The sequence below is a fragment of the Felis catus genome, chromosome A3 (genome assembly GCF_018350175.1).
Source record: "Felis catus isolate Fca126 chromosome A3, F.catus_Fca126_mat1.0, whole genome shotgun sequence".
In the NCBI taxonomy this organism is placed as follows: Eukaryota; Metazoa; Chordata; class Mammalia; order Carnivora; family Felidae; genus Felis; species Felis catus.
This window is the reverse complement of record NC_058370.1, coordinates 591,985-613,383: the sequence shown is the minus strand read 5'-3', so window position 1 is coordinate 613,383 and position 21,399 is coordinate 591,985. Positions and strand designations below refer to the sequence as shown.

The window sequence follows — 21,399 nt, the reverse complement described above, 5'->3', positions numbered from 1 at the left end:
CCAGGAGTGGCGGTCCCCAAGCTCATTTGCTCTCAGCGGGGGTTGCAGCCGGCCCTCAAGCTGGCCGCCCCAGGGTGGGACTTGGACCCTGAACACTAGAGAGGGCCTCGCCACGCAGCTCCTGGTGTTACATAAGGTGTGGGGGTAGGTGGGCAGTCGTGCGTTAAAGAATAACCTGGTCCCGGGAAGCCCGCCAAGGAGACGCGGCCCCTTCCCCGGATCTGGCAACTCCGCGCGCGGGCACACCCGCGAGTAAGCCGGCCCTCCCCGGCGGCGGGGTCCCGCTGGCACCCGGAGCTCCGCAGGGGCGAGGGGCTGGCGGGGGCTCGAGGTGCCGCGCGAGCCGGGCCCTTTCCCCAGGCCGCGCGGGAGCGGCCGGCTGGGGGGCCGGGCCTCGGAGCACAAGCCAATGGGAGCGCGGCTGGCCCCGGCCGCCGGCCGCCTCGGAATGTTGATACAGCGCGAGAGCCAATGGGCGTGCGCCGGGGGCGGGGCCGCGGGGCGGGGCGCGCGAGCCGCGCGAAGGGGGCGTGGCCGGCCGGCAGCCTCCCGGCCGCGCGGCGCGGGCGGCGGCCGATTGAGGGCGGGGGTCGGCGGCCCGGCCAGCCCGGCCCGGCCCGGCCCGGGGCCGTGTCCTGAGCGTCCGCCCTCGCCGCTGCAGCCTCGGCACCCGGCCGGCCGGCCATGGAGGCCGAGCGCTCTCCGGTGCCCGTTCCGGGTTGCGGGCGCCCCCCGCCCCGTGCCGCCGGCCGGGACCCCGCGGCCTCGCCCATGTCGGTGCCCGCGCCGCCGCAGGTACCGGGCGCCGGAGGGCGGGGCGCCGACAAAACTCCCTCGCTGCAAAGATGGCGTCGGGGCCGCACAAACTTTGGGCCCCCGGGGGCGGGGCGGCGGGGGCGGCCGCGTAGGTCCTCGCGTGTCCGCGGGCCTGGCAGTGCGGGGCTGCCCGGGAGCTCTTCCCGCCGCGCCGGGCGGGGGGCGGGGCCGGGGGCGGGGCCGCGCTGTTCCCACCGGCCGCGGCCGGTTTGGGGGGCGGGTGCGGAGCGGATCCGGGGTGGGGGCTGGGAAACACCGCCCCGCGCGAGCCACCGCCCCCGCTGAGCCTGCCCCTTCCGCAGGGCCCTGCCGTGGGCGGCGGCTTTGCGGGCTTGGAGTTCGCGCTGCCTCAGGAGCCAGAGCCGCGGGCGGCGGACCTGGGGGTCCCGGGGACGTGGGCGGGGGCGGGAGGAGCGGCGGGGCCCCCGACGCCGTCGGCGCACATCCCGGTGCCAGCGCAGAGGTGAGCCAGGGTCCCGCGCGCCAGGCCGAGGTGGGCGTGCGCACACGTGCGCTGGCGTGTGCAGGGGTGGTGGGTGGGGCGCGGGCACGTGCCTTTTTGAACCCCACCCTGCGGTGGGGCTCTTGGTGGAGGACAGGTCTGGGCCCAGATCTGGACTTTGTGTCCCCCTCCCTAGCTCTCCAGCCCTGGAGGAGTTGAGCACAAGTTAGCAATATTTAGCGCTCCTTGTGCCCCCCCAAGCTCTGGGGCCAGAGCGCAGGGCTGGGAGGGGGCCCCTGTCAATCTGTGCAGTAGAGGCTGCCAGGCTGGCGTGAGGTTGACGGTGCAGGAATCCCAGGGCTTCTGACTGCCGGCTCCTACCCTGCCTGAAACCCTCCTGGGTGCCCCACACCCGGGGCTGGCTTCTCAGGTAGAGGCGGGCTCTGGCCTGGCCTGTTGGGGCCTGGGGACTCTGCTTGCGCTTGGAGCCCAGTCTGCCCTAGCTGCTGCCGACTGCTGGCTGCTCCCTCCCCTCCAGGCCTGGCATGGGCCCGCAGCTGCTGTTGCACAACGCTGGTTAATGTGTGATTTGGGGGAGGAGGGCTGGGTTTGGCCTGGCCTGGTTGAGGGGAGGCGGCGCTCAGACCCCTGTCCAGCTCCAGGCCCTGAAGAAGTCACTGTGGAACAAAGCCCAGGTTGCAGAGAGCTCAGACTTTGGGGAGACCCCAGCCCAGGCCATGTTCCCAGAGGTTCCTGGAGATCTGGGGCTCTGTAACCTGAGCTGGGGGGTGGAGATGGGCCTCCGGCCCAGTGCCTGGAGGGAGGGAGCCGGCGCCTGATCGCGCGCTTGTGCACGCACACGTGTGCGTGCACGCACGCGTGCGCAGGGCCAGGAGAGATGCCTGAAGTATTTGCTGGATGCCACCCGCGTCTCTTCCAGAGACCCCCCAGGAAAATCCCGGCTGGACGAGGTCATGGCTGCGGCAGCCCTCACCAGTCTGTCCACCAGCACCCTCCTTCTGGGGGCCCCAGCTGCAGCCTGTAGCCCAGGTGAGACTTGGACACCCGGCCTGGGTAGGGAGGCAGGACCACTGTCTTTCCAGGACACCGTAGTCGCCTCCCCCTTGGGGCAAGCAGTTGCCCTTTGCCTGGAGGACCACTCTGTGAATAGATCTCTCCAGGCCTGAAATAGACCTCAGGATCCCCAGTGCCTCTCACTGAGGCCAAAGCCAGTGTCACAGGTGTGCGGGCCTCTCTGATCTGTTTCCACCTGGAGGGCTGGGCATCCCCACACAGGATGTCTCTGCTTACCCTTCCCTGTGCTGCGCCAGCTTCTCCTGGCCACCGCCTTCCCACCAAGCTCACCAGTGAACAGACAAACAGGTGGAGGCCCAGAGTTAGGGGCCCTGCGGCGGCAGGTTCTGTGGAGCAGGCTGAGCCCGCTAAAAGCCCTAACACGGGTGCTGGTGTGTCCCCACAGAGCCTGGCTTGGAGCCCTGGAAGGAGGCCCTGGTGCGGCCACTGGGCAGCTGCAGCAGCAGCGGAGACTGGGGCTGGGACCTGGCCAGTGACCGGTCCTCTCCGTCTATCCCTTCACCCCCACTGCCCTCCGAGGCAGCCCATTTCCTATTCGGGGAACCTGCCCCAAAGAAGAGAAAGGTGAGCCTGAGGCAGCCCTCAGGGCAGGGTGGACGTGGTGGCCACGCCTGACCACCAGCCCCTGTCGCCCAGAGCTCCGTGCGGGTCCTGTTCCAGTGTCTGTGGAAGCGGTGTGGGAAAGTGCTGAGCACGGCCTCCGGGATGCAGAGACACATCCGCCTGGTGCACCTGGGGTGCGATGGGGCTGGCCGGTGGGGGCGGGGCAGCCCCCAGTAGCAAAGTGCTTCAGCTTCCCACCACCCCCCCTCCGGCCGTGTCCCCAGCAGGCGGCAGGCAGAGCCTGAGCAGAGCGACGGGGAGGAGGACTTCTACTACACAGAGTTGGACGTCGGCATGGATGTGCTGACAGACGGGCTGTCCAGCCTGTCTCCAGCGTCCCCCGCGGCCTCCATGCCCCCCGCCTCCCCCCGCCTGGAGCTGCCAGAGCCTCGGACCCTGTCCAGCCTGCTGCACCCGCTGGCCCTGCCCCCAGTTCCGGTGCTGAGCCCCGTGGCACCCCGCGAGGCGCGCCGAGGTGATGACGCCTACCAGGTGGGTGAGGCCACAGGCAGCAGCTTGGGGTGAGTCTCGGGGTGCTCGGGACGGGGGAGAGGACACGCCTGTGTCTCCTCTCAGGGCTGCCTGGCCCCCACCCGCCCGGAGCCACAGCCGACCACCGTCAGGACCTGTGTGCCGACCCCGCCTTCCAGACTCGGCGCCAGCCCAAGGTGCGTGCGTGGTGTGGAGGGGCCAGGGCAGGCCTCGGGCGGAGGCTCCCAGCCCCGCATCAGCCCCCGTCTCCTCTGTGTCCCCCCAGGAAGCCCCGAGGTGATGCCAAGAAGTGCCGGAAGGTGTATGGCATGGATCACAGGCACCTGTGGTGCACAGCCTGCCGCTGGAAGAAGGCGTGCCAGCGCTTCCTGGACTGAGCCCCCCCCGCCCCCCGCCCCCCACCCCCATGCCAGCGCTCCCTGGACTGAGCCCCCCATCCTGCCCCCTGCCCCCCGCCCCCATGCCAGCGCTCCCTGGACTGAGCCCCCCATCCTGCCCCCCGCCCCCATGCCAGCGTTCCCTGGACTGAGGGTCCCCCATCCCGCCCCCCCCATGCCAGCACTCCCTGGACTGAGCCCCCCCATGGCCCTTGCACCCCCCTACCTCTCTGTGCCCGCGCTCCCTGGACTGAGGCCCTCCCCGCCCCCACCCCCACCCGCACCTCCTGGACTGAGCCCCCCACCCACCCCCATGCCCCACACCGTGCTGCTGCCTGCTCTCCAGGACTTTTTAAAGGAAAAAATAAGCTACCCCCGACTCCCCATCCTGGGGCTTCTCCCAGCTGCAGGGTCTACTTTTTAACAGTGGGGGAAGTCGGTGACCCTGGACCCCCAGAGGTTGGGGGGGAGGGGTTCTTGCCACTCAAAGTGCCTCTGAAGAAACCAGCCTTTTGCACTAAAGCCAACCTCACGGCCGTCCCCCTGGCCCGGGGTCCCTGGGGGTGGCTGCCCTCCCTGCCCGTCAGCCCGTGGACTTGTCAGGGCGCTGAGGCCGAACTTCAGGGCCGCGTGGGGGGCCAGTCTGTGATGCGCCCTGAGGGGAGGGGCCTCCTGCCTGCACTTAACCTGATGGTTCCAGGGCCCGGGGGCTGACCTTTGTCTCCCGTTTGTGAAGCTCAGGTGTCTCGAGTCTGGGCCATACCAGGCGAGGAGAAAAATTAAAGATTTGGGGTTTTTCCAGAAACTGTGTCTGCCTCCTGGGGGGAAGGATGCGGAACCGGGACCCTGCCACAGGCAGGGGTGGGGGGGCCAGCCGCAGACCACCGAGGGCTGGGGGGCAGGGGCAGTCACTCTGGCCACCTCCACCCAGGCTGAGGCCAGAGGAGGGGACACCGTGAAACACTCATGAGGCGTCTGCTCGAGCAGCAATTTCCCAGTTTATTGAAAGTGGAAGCTTTGCAAGAATGTCTAAGCTAACCCCGTCACAGAAAGGAACCCACGGGCAGGCCCGGAGCTCGCCGAGGCGGACAAGAATCGCAAGACCGCTAGAGAGGGTGCGCTGTCCGCCTGCCCTGTGGCCGCAGACGGTAGCAGCTGGACCCGTTACCGAAGTCTCTGCCCCCCGAGTATGAAACACGTCTCCGATACAAACACAGGTTTATGATGATTAATATAGAGTGGGTAGAATATAGATCATCCCCAAGGGGGAAAAAAAACCACAACAGTTTTTCAAACACTGCCCTTTTTTGTCTGTTTTGTTTTTGTTGACAGGTTGAAAGCATGTTGAAAAAATAAATATTTAAGAAAAGCACACACAGCAGCACCCTCACTACAAGTAGTTCTGAAAGGGCCACGTACAAAACACAATATAGAAGCTAAAAGATAAAAACAACCGTGAAGTATGGCTTTCTTACGCGTCGCACACGTCACAGGATGAGCGAAAATAAGATTATCTTTCATAATATTGCAAAAAGTTCCAGTTTTTGCATTTTCTCAGAGTTTTCTTTTTTAAAAAGGAAGATGTGCAAAGTTGGAAGCAGCAGCTGTGTCTCTCGAGTCGAGGTCCCTATTGAGTCCTGGCAGTGTTCTGACTGTTCCCCACAACCCAGAGTCCAAATGTACAACCTGGTCAGGATCCAGAGCTGGATACAAAAGTCATACGGGTTCCCTGCCCACCCCCACCCCAAAGAACTCCCCACTCAACGGACTGCATTTTCCACTTTGGTGTTGCAAACACCAAAATACACACAAGACACAAACAGAAAAGTACAAAACGTGAAATGTAATCTACACATTTTTTCCTCTTCATAAAAAAATATTTATTAGTTTAAACATCGATTTAAAAAAAAATCAGTCACGTAAAAAAACCCTTCATTACACGTCTCTTCCCTCCACGCCTCCTGAGAGGTGACGGGTTCATCCCCGACGGCGGACAACCGCGTAGAGCTGAGGTTGCCACGCAGCAAACGCCTGGGGAGCTCGGGCAGAGCGGGGCCCTCGGTCGTCCGGTACAGTATTGGTTTTAAGGAAGAAGATGCCCCGTGGCACTGACAGCGAGCCCCCCGAAAGGCCAGCAAGGGCGGTCCAGAGCAGGGAGCGAGCGGGTCAGAAAGAGCGAGGTGTCCTGAGTGCGGAGGCACAGGTGGCCCGGGGTGCGGGCAGGACGGCCCGAGCGGGAAGGGGGGGGTGGGGGCTGGTAAGAAACCCAGAGACACTGTTGGTAGCAAAGGTCTGGTTTCCAAATACATTTGTAAGAAAATCAGTCTGTGTAGAAAAGGGTTCATAAAGTCGGGGAGGTACGCGGTTGGTTCTGAGGGCTCCGCGAGGGCTGCAGCCCGGGCCTCACCGGTGAGAGGCAGGAAGGGAAGCGTGGCCCAGAGCCCCTGCGCTGGCCTTGCCCACCGTGGGCGGATGGGCAAGCAGGGCAGCCAGAGCGGGCTCGGTCACCGCGCGGTCACCACGCGGGACAGGAGTGCAGGAGGCCGGATGACAGCTCTGTGCAGGCCCTCTAACTGATGGATACTCGGCTGACTGTATTTAAGACAAACGCAGAAGTTGTGCCCCCCCCTCCCCCCGCAGGGCTTCCTGCCAGCCCTGGTCCCCAGCACCCCCAACAGCAGCCTGGGCCCCCAACGTGCTCCCGGCCACCATCGGAACCGAAGTTAGGGTCTTGTGGCATTTTCCTTTTTCCACCTAGAAAGAACATATGCGACACAACGAAAAACCCGGTAAAAGCTTAGAGTCTGTGGAAAAGAGAAAATAAAACCACCATCTGCAACGGGGGCTCCAGCTGAGCACCCGGGGGAGTCTTTGCGTGGCCTGAGTCTTGCCCAAGCCCGAGCCACGTGGGTGCGAGACGGAATGTCTTAGTGGTGAAGTGTCGTCAGGAACAGCTTTAACGAGGGAGAAGACAGACCGGTGTGCGTCCTGCGGCCCGGGGGAGGCTCCTCACAGCCAGGCCTGGCTTTCCACCCAGAAAATTAATAAAGAGGCGGGAGCGCATCTAAAGAGACGACGAGAGGACGAGAAAGACAACTCTGTTTCGTCAGGTGAGAAAATAATGCCAAACCAAGTATTTTGACGTAACTACCTCAGGACGGCTCTGACTACTTGAAAAGTTTGGTTACCCACGCGGGGACGTGCGAGCAGCACACGGCAGCCAGGAACACCGCCTCCAGTGTTAGCAGCAACAAGGCAAGGGCACTCGGGAGGGTCAGGAGGACTGGCCCAGGCAGGGAGGACGGCGGAGCCCAGGGGATGAGGCCGCCCCCGGGCTCCCCAAGGAAGTGCACGCGGAACAAAGAGCCCAGGCCCCCCAAAAGGACCCGAGCGGCCAGGCGCGGGGAGCGCTGAGCCCTGCACCAGAGGAGCGTGGCACATCGGTGGCCCATCGGTCCCCACCTGGCTGCCTCTGCCGGAAGATAGCACCTGGGGGTCCCCGGCCCCAGTGGGGGGCTTCTGCAGCTGTTTTATGTTAAGCACCAAAGCCCAGAGGCGGGAGGGCCACGGGCTTTCTGTACACCCGACCTGGGCTCCGCCGGCGGCCACAACGGCGGCAAGAGACTGCGGCGGTGGCCGCAGGCAGTGACCGGGCTGCTGAGAAGAGGGGAGCAGAGCAGGGGGCAGGGGGAGACTCCACGCTGGACATCGGGCGTGTGCAAAACCTCCCTTAACGTCTCTTGGGCCTGTGGCCTCGGGGACCACGCTCACAACCGGGACCAGTGCTGACCTCGACCTGGCCGTCGGGCTACGGTGTATCCCGAGGCCAGACTGGCCACACGGGCTCCCTCGACGCCCTATCTACATGTACCTGCTGGGGATCCTCTATTTGCCCCACAGACGTGTCGGACTGTGTGCTCTCCTGGGCTCAACCCCACCCCGTGTCCCCCAACATGCTGTTCGGTTCCAGAGCCCTTACTTCCTGGGGTCATGCCTGCCTGTGAGCCTCAGGGTGGTGTGTGTGTGTGTGTGTGTCTGGGGGGCGGGAACAGAATAATGGGGGAGGAAGGGGGTCACCATGGCCTGGCCGCAGGCAGGACAGACACACACACACACACACACACACACGCACACGCACACACACACGCGCACACACAGGAGAGGGTGGTGCCGCGCCACCCCGGCCCGGCGCCTAGGAGATCCAGAAGTCCTTGTCCGGTGCCCCTGGGGGGCTGCCAGGACCCCGCGGAGAGTCCTCGTCCCCCTTCTCGGCCGCCAGCAGCGCGTCCTCGTGGGCCAGGCCCACCTCGTCCTCGTCCTCACACAGCTCCTCCTCGCCCTCCCCCCGCGGGTCGTCGGGATCTTCCAGGTAGGGCCCGTCGCCAGGGAACAGCTCGGGGGAGCCCTCAGTGCCACCGCCATCCAGGGGACCGGCCACACCGCGGCCTGCGCAGTCGGCACAGACACCGTGGCGCCGGGAGCCGTGCTTGATGCCCACGCTGGCGGCTGACATGAACACCCGACTGCACAACTTGCACACGTACTTCTTGTCCTTGCTGTGGACCTGTGGAGGGACGGGCGGTCAGTGCGGGGAGGGGGGGGCAGGGAGGATGGGCGGTCAGTGCAGGAGGGCGGAGAATGCAATTTTAATTCTTCATATTTTTCTGAATTCTCCGGTGTTCTAGAGCAATCGAGTAAATACTGTTACTGCAATAAATACACCACCAGTGGCATGACGGTGGAAGAGGGTTTGCCAAGCTGTGTCCTTCCTTCGCACTCGGAGCGCCCCCTGACTGATGGGTCACTGTCCTGGGGGCTGCACCCTCTGAAGGGACCCCTTCACGAGTCCCGGGCTAAGGGCCCCCCCCACCGCCCAACTCAGTGGCACCACAGACTGACATGAACAGTCCACCTTCCCCGTCAAACCCGTCCACAAATCCCAACCATGAAGACCACTGTGTCCCCAGGCACGGGCAAAGCTGGGCCCACACGTTCTGATTCTAGAAATGGAGCATGAAACGACTTGGTCCCCAGGGCCCTCCTGCACCTTCTCTGTTGTGTCTTAAACCCAGGCTTCCTCAACACTCTCACAACAGAAACTGTGTTCTGAGAGCAGGCTGGGCAGTGCCCACTGAGGCCCCTCAAAACCTGGGGCTCCCACGCGGGGAACTGAGGGCTGTGCCAGGACACCCAGGAGCGACAAAGGCGTCTCAGGGAGCCACTCGGCCAGCACCAGATGGCCCGGCACCTGTCCTAACAAACAAACGGAAGCAAGGGAAAGAGAGAGGATGCGGGCACCATGGCAACCCGTGGCTCCCGGCTGGTGGCAAGCAGCTCCCGAGACCTCACCGTCCAGACCACCCCTGGCCAGCCTGCCGCCAGCCCCTCTGTCTGCTGAGCGGGCACCGGCGTCTGCACAGAAGGGCCGCTGCGGGACAAGGTGGCATAGGGCGCCCCTACTGCCACCTGCTGTCAGCAGGGGTTCAGCCTCCTTGGGGTCGGGGGCCCCCGGCAAATTAAAGGGGAAGATACAGATTCTCTTCTCGGAAAAAAGCAAGCCCAAAACATTGGTAGGTACGTTTTCAGGGATTTATGACCCTCCCTGAAGCCCAAACACAAACCCAGGACGGAAACCTGGCCCATCCAAGGTAGCAACCACACTGAGCCTCAAATGGGATTGATGCCTCCTAAAGCAATGACATGGTTTTGCTAAAGAAAAGACGGAGCAACCTGGTAGCGACAACCCTCCAGCACTTCCGCGTGACGAGACACTACTCATCCCTTGACCAGGAGCAGCGTGGGCAGCGGGGCGCATGTCCCCCTAAGTTGCTGTACACGGTCTGCTAACATGACCCCTGTGCTCTCAGGGTGGACCCTGGGAGATGAGCGAAACGAGACACAGGGCAGTTCCGGGGCCCATGCCGTCCAGCCAGCCTGCGGCTGCTGGCCCCGCAGACCTGCCCCCGGGTCCGGGACTGCCACTTTCCCGCTCTGCTCGACCCCGTCTGGGGAGACACTGCAGGATGGGGTCATGGGCGACCCTCAGTCAGATGGGCTGGGTGCATCCACTCTCAGGACTGTCTCCCCTCCCGCTTTGCCGCCTGACCTCACGGGAGCTTCTCCAGGGTGTCCTTACCCCCTAATAAGTGCCCCCCACTGGGCTGGGAAGGATGCCCCTTGAAGGGGGCCAAATGGAGGATCCAAGGAGAGTAAATCTGGACGTGACCCCAAAGTGAACCAGAGCCCCCCACTCACCCCACGGATGGACGTGCACAGCAAAAGACCCCGCTCATCCGTATGGCTCACCCCGCCAGCAGCCAGGCCTGAGACTCTCACCTTGCCACCTGCTGCCCTTGTGCTAGGGCACACCCAGGTCACCCTCACCACTGCCAACACAGTCCCCCCACACCTCCTGGGGGGGGGTCTGCTCCTGATGTCATCAGATCAGCATGCCGTAGGGCTCCAGCCAAGTCTGTGCACCGCGCAGGTGACTCTCAACACCTCTGAGACTCCCAAACTCGTGACGTCGCCCCAGCGCCCTCTCCCTGCGCCCCCATGGCACACGCTGGGGGCTCTGGGCACCTGACAACCCAGGGCGGCCTCACGATCTCACGATCTAATGGCTGCAAGCTCCAGGTGGCCCCACCCTCAGCCCTGAACTCCACCGTGTCCGAGGAAGACTGGACACTGCGGGGAACCTTGTGGTCCACCCGCCCCCACGGTTCATCACCCACAAGAGTCCCTTGCCCTGTGTCTTTTGGCGAATCTGCCTCCCTGTTTCAAGATGACCTTCTCCTATCACTTCCTGCCAAGCAAATCCATCCGTTCGGCATCTGCTCCCTGGCAACTGCCAGCTAAGGGTGCGCACAAGACAGGTGACCAAACGTCTTACAAGGCCACGGGGGGAGCAGAGGCTGGGTCTCACCACCACTCGGAGCCCAGGCACAGAGGAAGGGACCTCACGGTGGGACCCACGGGGGCCAGGGGAGGTCCTGGCAGGGGGAGGAAGCACTTGCCAAGGCCAGGCTGAGGGCTGGGGCTGGGGGTGATGTGGCCCCTGCCCTCAGCACCCCGACCCTGGGTGGGGTTCAAGGTGGTGCCCCCCATCACTTGGGCACCCCACATCACCTTCCCGCACACCTCAGCCCCCCACAGTGTGCCCTGGCCAAGCCCTTGCGGAACCAGGACCCCGCCCAGAACCCGGCCCAGCCCCTCCCCCCCCCCCCCCGGCCCCACCCCGGATCCCGCCCTGGACCCCGCCCAGGACCCGCACGTGCACTCACCAGCGTGTGCCGCTTCATGTGCTCGCGCCGCGTGAACTTCTTGCCGCAGATCTCGCAGGGGTAGGGCCGCTCGCCCGTGTGGGAGCGCATGTGCCGCTTGAGGATGCACTGGTGCATGGCCGAGAAGCTGCAGTACGGGCACTTGAACTTCTTCCTGATCACCGTGAACTCGTTGACTGAAAGACAGCAGACCAGCCGGTCAGCGTGCAGCCCACCGGCCCCAGCGAGGCCCTGGCCCCTGCAGACTGACCCCAAGCACGCCCGGCGCCCGGCCCCTGCCAAGGGCTCTTCCAGGAGGTCTGGTGTCAGAGGTGCTGGGAGGGCCGGGGCCAAAGGTCAGAGGCCACTGCTTCCGCTTTTTTAAGAAAGAGACCTTCTCAGACACAGCCAGTATTATCTTACCCATCAGCATCCGGTACCCCGTGGTGTCCACATGCAGAATCGTAACAAAGACACAGGTATAAAGACAGGAAGCCAGAGGACGGCCCCCAGCCCGCAGTGCTGCTCACGGCCACAGGCGGACGGTGCCCAGCAGGCAGTCGGGCAGAGCCGCCCTGTCCAAACATCTGCAGGCCGGTGGCATTGCATTTTGAGCCCGGAGGAAAGGAGCCTGCCTGAGCAGCTAGTGGACGGAACCAAGGGAGATGCCTGGGCCAGCCCCAAATGTGCCACAGTGGCCGGGGGGGGGGGGGGTGCTCCTCCCGCCCACCCTTATTTCCACACTTCAGAGAGTGACGCCATGGGCCCCACAGGGGTCACCCCTGTGGCCAGCTTGAGCACATGGCTGGGGCCACACTCCACGCCAGGATGTGGCCACACCCTCAGAATCATCTCGTTCCACATTCCAGGTGGCCTCTTGGTCAAGAGGGTCAAGGGGGTTGGGGTCCCTGGTCCCACAGTGGGGTCCTCAGTGTGCAGGGCTCCACTGGGCACTGGGCAGCTTATCCTGAGTGGTGCCCTTGGCGACGGGGACCCACAGACACCACAGTGACCCCGTCTGGAACACACATTGACCTAAAGACGTCCTGAAGACAGATCTCACTGGGATTGCTGGGAGCAGCCAGATCTTGGGATCTCATTTCCTGCTGTGAAAGGTGGACATCTGTCTGGATGCAGCTTCCTGGGCCCTCGCATCGCCTGACACTCTGGAGGGCACTTGCCCGACTGCACACCAGCACCAGCACCCAGAAGACAGACCAAGGGTAACAACGGTCAAGACCAAAGGTGGGCTGCTGGAATGAACCGTCAGCTGGCAGTCTTCCTCCACACCCTCAGGCCCCTGCCAAATGTCCAGGTGTGGCAGGTGCTGACCCCACTCACAGCTGCCCCTGGAGGTGCCCAGGAGGCAGAGAAGAAAACCAGCACCCCAGAGCAACGTAGCCCAAGACAGCGGGACCCGGGAAAGCCAAGGCGACTCAGACCCTGGGCCCCTCCTGCTGGAGGGGACCAGCCAGCCTGCCGGAAGCGTGGGCCACCCACCAGGCCGCCCAGAGGCAGGGACCCTCGCTGCCATCTCCGTGAGCCCTGCCCCGTGGCCCCAACTCCATTCTGCTGTTCACACCTCAGCCCCGGGCGTGTCGCCATGGAAATGACGCTGGCTGAGCTGTGCAGAGCAGAAACCTCGGACGCACCGGCCCCTGGACTGGCCTGCTTCGAGCTGGGCCTCGCTCCCACACCTCTGTTCCTAGGCTATGACCACTTCGGTGTGGGGGAACACTGCTTCTGTCTCTGCTCTTTTTTTTTTTTTTTAAACATTTATCCATTTTTGAGAGTGAGAGAGACAGAGCATGAGCAGGGGAGGGGCAGAGAGAGAGGGAGACACAGAATCCCAAGCAGCTTCAGGCTCCGAGCTGTCAGCACAGAGCCTGACGCGGGGCTTGAACTCATGGACTGCGAGATCATGACCTGAGCTGAAGTTGGATGCTTAACCGACTGAGACACCCAGGCGCCCCTGCTCTTTCTTTTTAAGTTGGCTCTACGCCCAATGTGGGGCTTGAACTCACGCCCCCAAGATCAAGAGTTGGGTGCTCGGCCGACTGCACCAAGCAGGGGCCGCAAAGTAGCCTCTGCTCTTTTTTAAGTGTTTCTCTCAAGAACCCTTCAAAGGCATCTAAAAAATCAAGTGACCCGGGTTTCTGTATTTGCCAGTGAGACCATCCACCCACCACGTGCCTGAGAGCTGAGGACCCCGGGGCTTCTCGACACCCCTCGGAGAGCCGATCCCTACAGGGACACACTCCCAGGAAGACTTTACCCCCACTCAGGCCATCACGGCCCCCCACACTAAGCCACGTGGACTTCATCACAGCTCACGGCCAACGCCACTGCGGAGCCTTGCTGCCGGCTCGCCTCACGGTTTCTGTGCCCGTGGAAAGGGTGCCAAGCCCCCACCGTGCCTCTCAGAAATCTCAATCCTGTCCAAAGAAGTAAAGCATTTTCCTACACTTAGGAACTTTTAACATGCATTTGCTTGCGCACACGCACACGTTGGGGGGGGGGGGAGGCGGGAGCTGGGGACAGGAGGGAAGGTGCAGCCGGGGGAAGGGGTGACGCCAGAATGCTGCAGAGGACATGACAGCCAGCGGGAGACAAGGCAAACCACCAGTAACCCATCCCACAAGGTGGCCTCAGCTGACACCTGTCTTTGGAGTCCCTTTTCTACGCATAAACATATCGTTAGATCACAGAACTGGAATCGTCACGTACCGTCGTATAGAACTGCTTCGGACAGAAGCTGCGTACCGGCCCGGGTCAGCCCCAACTCACGGTGACCACCTTTCCGTGCTATGCTTTCCAGTGGCAGTTTCACACACACTTGTTTGTCCGTGTGACTGATCCCATGAGGCCCCCGCGAGAGGTCGGCGCATCCGAACACCTGCCGAGGATGTGCTCTGAGGAGGAGCACGGGGACCAGCTCCCCCAGCCCCGGCCCCGGCCCCGCGGCCGGGAGCCCCGAGGCCAAGCGGGCGTGACGCGGTCACCACAACCGCTGGGCGAGCGGCCACGGGCTGGGGAAGAGAGCTGCAGGCGGGTTTCTGGGCTGTTGAGAGGGCAGCCTGCGGGCCCAGCGGCTTCTTCGGCCGAGAGGAGCCGCCCTTCCTAAGGGAGGGCCCGGAGGAAGGGGGCTGCCAGGTGCCGCTGGGGCTCTGGTCCCCAGGGCGGGGGGCTCCGGCACCCCCACGGCAGGACCCGGGACATGGGGACGCACACGGGGAGCTCTGAGCTGTGGGGGACGTCTGTCTGGCCGTGCCAGTCGCACCTGCAGTCACTTATCTGCCTCTGCTGGCCCGGCCGCCCCGTCAGTCAGCGGACTCTGGGAGGGAAAGGGAGACGAAGTGAACTTTTACGTTATTTTATTTAAAACCACCTTTTTTTTGAGAATGTGTTTAGTCATCGCTTCTATAAACACGACAGTTAAAATGCTGAATTACATATTCCAGCCTTCTGTATTTAACAACTCAGACGAACATGTGAAAAAAATTTCTCTGTGCGGAAGTGCATTTTTCCCTAGAAAAACAATTTAGCTCACACAGGCACAGGAGTGAGTAAGGCTCCCCTTCAGGGCCCCTCCCCGGGAACGCAGCCCCCGTGCGGCTACGGGACGCTTGAAACATCCTCTGAAGTCACCCTGTCCCAGCACGTTTTGGTGTTTTCTTAGTTTCCTGTCTCGGCCAGAACAAAACACCACAAACTGGGCAGCTTTTTATTTATTTATTTATTTATTTATTTATTTATTTATTTATTTATTTATTTATTTTTTTTTTTATTTAAAAAAATTTTTTTTCAACGTTTACTTATTTTTGGGACAGAGAGAGACAGAGTATGAACGGGGGAGGGGCAGACAGAGAGGGAGACACAGAATCGGAAGCAGGCTCCAGGCTCCGAGCCATCAGCCCAGAGCCTGACGTGGGGCTCGAACTCCCGGATCGCGAGATCGTGACCTGGCTGAAGTCGGACGCTTAACCGACTGCGCCACCCAGGCGCCCCCAAACTGGGCAGCTTTAAAGCAACAGAAATCTACCGTCGCCCGGCGTGGAAGTCAGAGTCCGAGGTCCAGGCAGGGCAGGGCCGCTGCCTCTGGGGGCTCCAGGCGGTCCAGGCGTCCTGGGCCTGAGGTCACGTCCTCCCCTTCTCTGTCTCCCTCACGTGGCTCCTTCTCTGTGGGTCTCCTCTCTGTCTCTTCTAAGGACACTTGTCACTGGACTTAGCTCCAACGTGGATATTCCAAGATGACCTCATTTAGTTACCTCCGCAAAACCCTTTGTCCCAAACAGGGTCACACTCAGAGGTTCCGGGTTTTAGGGCATGGACACACCTTATGCGTGGGCTGGGGGCACCATTCAAGCCACTCATTTAGTGGCCAGCACCGTAAGCAGGGAGGGAAAGGTTCATTGGCTGTCGTGACCGAAATAACTTACTCTTGGAAAGAACCTAACACCTCTAGGACCTGTGATTTACAGTCTGTGTATCTCAGAAAAACTCTCAGCATCACACGGCGTCCTTCTCATAGACACTAATAAAGCCCTAAGAGGCCAATGATGACAGAGCAACCGAAATCAATGAAACAGCACAGATGCCATTAAATTGGAACAGACGCTCTGCCCATCTGTCCCCGAAACTGAACCCTCTGGCCTGGGACCAAGCAAGCCAGCGAAATAGCAAGCTTCAGTGGTCAAGGAGCTTCAGAAGCTGGCACCAGCTCGACCAGAATAAACTCAGCGACATTCGACTACGATTTTACGGACGTGTATCTACGAGGACACTGGTCCGCGAGCACCGCTGCCCCCCTGCCCCCCGTCCTGGACCTCCCCGGCTCCGTGCGGGGCCGCGGGAGAATCGGATCTGTCACAAGGATCCACCATTCAAGCGAACGTTCCACGACTATTTCGTGGCATCATCGGAGACTCCAAGGAACCGCCAGTACAACGAATGGAGTTGGCAGGTTGCAGACAGGCGCACGGGGCAAGTTTCTCCAGACGAGCACGCGAGTCTACCCATATCGCCGTCTGGATTTTTTAGCCTACCTCTGATGACAGTTTCCAAGAGACTCCACTTCATGCGAACCCCACTTTGCTTTCCTGTTTACAAATGTATCGGGCTATCGATTATTTTGTGTCAGAATAGAGTGAAGCTATGCTACGTCCAAATTATCTTTAGAAGCTTCCTAGCCTTACACGAAGTGCTCGTACCTGAACTGTACGGCTCGGTGAATCTTTACCGATGTTCGCACCCACGTGACCACCATGCACGTCAGGACTCTGCACGTCCGCAGCACCCTGAAGGTGCCCCTGGTCCCCTCCTAGTCAATGTCGCCCCATAGGCAATGACCGTTCTGCCCTCCATCACCATACGTTTGCTTCAGGGTGGGATCGCACACTCAGGCCCGGCGTTATTTTCGTAACGTAGTCTGCAACGGTCACCACATCGCTGCCTGGAGCGGGGCTCTGTTCTTGTTTGCTGCTGCGTAGTATTCCATGGTATGACCACATGACCACGCACCCATCTTACAGCTGAAGGATATCCGACCTGACGGACAGCGGTGCTCAGACGGCTCTCATACATGCCTCCCGCTGAACAGGGCGCTCACTTCCGTTGGACATAAACCTAAGACAGGAATGCCTGGGCCACAGGGTACTTGGACGTTCCATCTTGGTAGATACCAAGAGGTGTTTCACGTGGCTGTGCCGATTTATGTTCCCTCCAGCCACACATGAGTATCCCAGCTGCCGCATCTTCCCAGAGACCAGGCATCGCCGATCTGTCGGTCTCTGCGCTCCTGCCCCTGGTGGCCCAGGCGCCACACATCTCCCATCCACTGGAGACACTGAGCCCACCCGTGAAGTGCTTGTTCAAGTCTTCTCATGGATTTGCTAAGTTGCCTCTTTCTTAGATTTTTAAAGTTTCATGTATTCTGAATGGGACTCTTTTGTCAGATATATTTATGGCAAACATTTTCTCTACTCTGTGACTGGCCTTTTACTCCCTTCGAGATACTGTTAGTGGACAAATTAATAAACTTAATGAAGTCCATTTTTTCAGACTTTTATTATTAGTGATTTTTATGAACTGCTTAAGAAATTACCACCATGATCAGAAGCTATTCTCTCCTAGGGCTTCTTCTAGGAAACCTGTTACTTTTTATAATCAGGCTTATGGTCCATCCCAAATTAACTTTTGTGCTTGGCCTGAGGCAGAAATCAGGATCCATTTTCCTCCTCGACATCCGGTCCCCTGAGAATCACGCGTGACATCCAATTCACTGAGAACCACATACGACATCCGGTCCCCTGAGAACCACGCACGACATCCGATTCACTGAGAACCACGCACGACATCTGATCACTGAGAACCCCGTACGACATCCGGTCCACTGAGAGCCACGCACGATGTGCTCGCTTCGGCAGCACATATACTGAGAGCCACGCACGACATCCGGTCCCGAGAACCACAGACTGGAAAGAACGGCGGAGGCGCCCCCACCCATGTCAGGGTCTGAGCCAGACTCCGCTCCGCGGTCGGCTTGTCCGTGGATCACTGCAGCTCTGTAATCCTCGCGTCCACGAGCTCTCCTTCTGCAAAAGGGGGCCTCCACTGTGTCCACACTCCTTCTCTCCTGGACTCTGGTGGTCCTGGGGTAGCCCCTCTGGGGTTGGCCGATTCCAGGAGATAACAAATAACTTTCCTCCAACTAAGCCTTTCGCATGCGAGCCAACTCTCCCACTGCCTCACCCAGCACCACACAACCAGCCCCCGCGAGCCACTAAAGTCAGTCAAACTGGCCATCCTGAGCCTGCCGGCTCTCTCCCACGTTTGGTCCCATTGGTCCCGAGGAGGCCACAGTCAGGGCTCCTTCCCCGGCTGACCTGGTACATCCGGGTCTGATAGAGTGTTTTCTAAGGAATTTGAGCATTCCCCCCCACCTTGTCAAATGTGTTGGCATAAAACTGTTCACAGTATTTTATTATTGTCTAATGTCCATAGGATCTTAGTGGTGATCTTTTCAACACCTTTTATTTACAATTAGCACTGCCTTCTATTTGTGCTGATCACTTTTGATAGGAGTTCATTAGCTTTATTAATCTTTTCAACACACCGATGTTCCGTTTTGTTCACTTTCCTACTGGATGTCGGATTTCTAGTTCATTGGGTTTAATTTGCTATTCTTTTTCTCATTTCTTGACCCCAAATTAGCCTAAGTGCAGCTACAGGCATGAGGTCCCCTCATGCATCGTGTCAGTCCTGATGGCTTCTATTTTCATTATCACCTGGTGGAAAAATAGTTTATAATTTCCATTGTGACCTATTCTTGGACTTGGGGATTATTTAGAAGTATGTTGTTTGATTTCCAAACATTTAGGGGATATTCCAGTACCTTTTTGCTGTTATTTATTTATTTGTTAATTTAATTTCACTGAGGTCCGAGAACACGCTACGATTCCAGTCCTTTGGTTCTGAGACCTGCACTATAGCCACACTTACCCTTCAACTCTGTTCATGCCTCAGGTGCACTGGGAGGAGTCTGCACCTGTTGCGTGTGAATTCAGACTGGTTACTTGTGCTGTTACAAGTGGCACATCCCCGGACTGGGATGGGAGACACCTAACCCAGCAGCAAGTTGAATCCAGCGATAGATGAAACAAACACCTTGACCAGATGGATTTACTGCAGAAATTCACGGTTCGTGTAACATCTGAAAGCTGTTCAGATCTCTGTCCTCCCTCACATTTGTCTGCTGTCCTGTCAATCACTGAGAAGATGTGCCAAAAATCCCTGACTCTAACGTGGACTCGTCTTACTCCTTTGACGGCATTCAACTTTTACTTCCTATATTTTTTATTTTGAGAGGGAGAGAGACAGGGACAGAGACAGAGAGAGAGAGTGAGACAGAGAGCGGTAGGGAGGGCAGAGGGGGTGAGAGAGAGAATCCCAAGCAGGCTCCACCTCAGGGCAAAGCCCGACGTGGGGCTCGATCTCATGACCCTGAGATCATGACCTGAGCCGAAATCAAGAGTCAACCACCCAACAGACTGAGCCACCCAGGCACCCCTACTTCCTATACCTTAATACTAAATACGCGCACTTAGGGTTGTCACATTTCCTACAGAATTGGCTCTGCCATCATTCTGTAATGTCTCTTGAGTAAGATTTCTTCAGTTTACTTTGACATCAAGATTAAAGATTTCCTTTAGGGGTTTCCTTGGTTTATCTTATTTATCGCTTTGCTTTAATGCTTTTTGTGTTCTTATCTATGACTTATGTCACCTACGAACAGTAAACTTTTTTAAAGCAGATTTTTTTCATCTTGTTATTGGAGTCTTTAGTCTGTGGGTCATGACAGGCACAGCTGGGTGAAATCTATCTTAGTTTGTGTGGTTATTTGTGTGGTTTTTCTGTCCTTTATGTGTCTTGTTCCTTTATGCCTCCTTCCCTGCCTTATTTCAAATGAATCAAGTTTTATTCCATTTTTTTCTCTTCATCAGCCTTTAACTGTACTTTACCACTTTTGCCATTATTTACATGACTTCAAGAAGAATCCAAGAACCACTCAAGGTCATGTATCCCGGACCCTTTGTGCTGTTAATGTCATGCATTAGACTCCAATTCCTGTTTAAAACCCTGGAAGAAACTATAAATGTTGTTTTAAACAACCGAGATGCGTTTGCAGCACTCACGTGGTCAATTCTGTGGGTCGCCTGCCAAGGGCCACCCTCCAGCCAGCGTGGGGTCAGCCGGCAGTGAACTCTCGGGTCGGTTTATTTGTTTGGACAACAACGTCTTCACGCAGCCCCGATAGGTGAAGGGCGTCTCTGTGGGCACATCAGAGGGCAGGCTCCCCGCGGTACTGGTAGGTGTCGCTGTGCCAAAGAGTCGACATCAGTTGTTGCTCCCCTGAAAAGGGAGACTTTTCTTCACCGGCTGCTTTTTTTTTTTTTTTCTTAACATTTATTTATTATTGAGAGACAGAGAGACACTGAGCATGAGCAGGGAAAGGGCAGAGAGAGAGGGGGAGACACAGAATCCAAAGCAGGCTCCAGGCTCTGAGCTGTCAGCACAGAGCCCAATGCGGGGCTTGAACTCACAAGCTGAGAGATCATGACCTGAGCTGAAGTCGGACGCTCAACCGACCGAGCCACCCAGGCGCCCCATCCGGCTGCTTTAAGAGGTTTCTTTTTGTTGCTGGTTTCCAGGAGTTTGACCATAATGTGCCCAGATATTGTTTCCTGTTGCTTTATTCTGGAATTCATTCTGCTCTGGGGTTCCTGAGCTTCTGAAATCTGTAGGTTGACGTCTTTCATCAGCTTTGGGAAACTGAACTTCTGTCCCACTTCCCCCTATCTCCTTCTGGAATTCTAGTTATTCATGCATTCGGCATTTTCACTGTGTTTCCTGTGCCTCTTTGCTTTTATTCCATTCTTGGGGTTTTTTCCTATGAGCTTCCTAGTTCACTAATCCTACCTTACGCTGTATGCAGACTGCTATTCAACTATGTAGTGAATACCGAATTTCAGATATTATACTTTCATTTCCAGAATGTTCCTTGAATATGTCAGTAGTGGGTCTTCATGTCCCTGCCAGGTGAATGTGGTGTGTGCCCGCCTTCCCTGGAGGGATTCGGTCATGTGGCTCTGTCACTTAGCACGTGCTGTCACCTCTTCCTAGACACCAGGCATGGCTGATGAGACAGTGGGGACGCTACCCGTGGGGTCACTCTTTTAAAAACAGTTAAGGTTTTATTGCATGTTGTTATGACTTCTGTTGAGCAGATAGATTCGGGACGATCACCCTCCCCTGTGGAGCTTTGCCTTAGGTCTTGTTGGGGCTAAATTTGGTCTCATTTGGTTTTGGTCTTACTCTGAGGGAGTGACTCTCACGTTCAAAGTGTGGCCTCTCCGGGGTCTCTGCTGAAAGCCCAGGGTGTCTCCTTGCCTCCCTCCCTGGGCCTGAACTGCCCTACCCCCCCGTGTCCCAGAGCCGCACAACCGTGGAGATCTCTGCTCTGTGCATGGCTCACAAGTTTAAAGGGCTCGTGTGCAGAACTGGGGGCTCCTCCTCTGTGGGTTCTTGCTTTTTGAGATTTGCTCCTCCAGTCCCAGCCACTCTGGGTGCCCCGAAGGACACCCTCCATGTTCTTGCATAGCAAGCACACTGCTGCTCTGTGCTTGGCCTGCTTCCTGTCCCCCCGTTTGGGAAATCCACCAGCAAAACCTCAAGGTGAAAACATAGCTCGTCCTGTGTGCTCTTCCTCTCTCTAGGAGCACAGCCCCATATGTGCCACCTGAGCTGGCTGGCC

The 21,399-nt window shown here is 59.0% G+C and overlaps 2 protein-coding genes across 6 annotated transcripts in view; one reads left to right on the top strand and one right to left on the bottom strand.

Annotated features, from left to right (window-relative positions):
- The first annotated feature begins 540 nt into the window (after nt 1-540).
- SLC2A4RG (SLC2A4 regulator) lies at nt 541-4,630 on the top strand. 2 transcript variants are annotated; one of them, XM_023250942.2, is made up of 8 exons: nt 541-795; nt 1,119-1,279; nt 2,199-2,308; nt 2,739-2,917; nt 2,990-3,090; nt 3,181-3,448; nt 3,533-3,624; nt 3,714-4,630. In XM_023250942.2, the coding sequence occupies exons 1-8, from the start codon at nt 685-687 to the stop codon at nt 3,823-3,825; spliced, it is 1,134 nt and encodes a 377-aa protein (XP_023106710.1). In that variant the 5' UTR covers nt 541-684; the 3' UTR covers nt 3,826-4,630. The 2 variants fall into 2 exon arrangements, with proteins under 2 accessions (XP_023106710.1, XP_023106711.1); XM_023250943.2 differs by having other exon boundaries at nt 543-795; nt 3,184-3,448.
- Nucleotides 4,631-4,804: 174 nt separating this feature from the next.
- Nucleotides 4,805-21,399, bottom strand: part of ZBTB46 (zinc finger and BTB domain containing 46) — a 63,712-nt gene continuing 47,117 nt past the window's right edge. For all 4 annotated transcript variants that reach the window (XM_045053355.1, XM_045053357.1, XM_045053356.1 and 1 more), the window contains 2 exons: nt 11,109-11,284; nt 4,805-8,389 (listed from right to left, as the gene is read on the bottom strand). In XM_045053355.1, coding sequence (XP_044909290.1) covers nt 8,018-8,389; nt 11,109-11,284 — 548 coding nt within the window. In that variant the 3' untranslated portion in view covers nt 4,805-8,017. The remainder of the gene's footprint in view (nt 8,390-11,108; nt 11,285-21,399) is intronic.

Coding starts and splice junctions, on each gene's coding strand:
- SLC2A4RG (XM_023250942.2), top strand. CDS start 685: ATGGAGGCCGAGCGCTCTCCGGTGCCCGTTCCGGGTTGCGGGCGCCCC. Junction 2,309..2,738: donor AGCTGCAGCCTGTAGCCCAG/GTGAGACTTGGA, acceptor GTGTCCCCACAG/AGCCTGGCTTGGAGCCCTGG. Junction 3,625..3,713: donor AGACTCGGCGCCAGCCCAAG/GTGCGTGCGTGG, acceptor GTGTCCCCCCAG/GAAGCCCCGAGGTGATGCCA.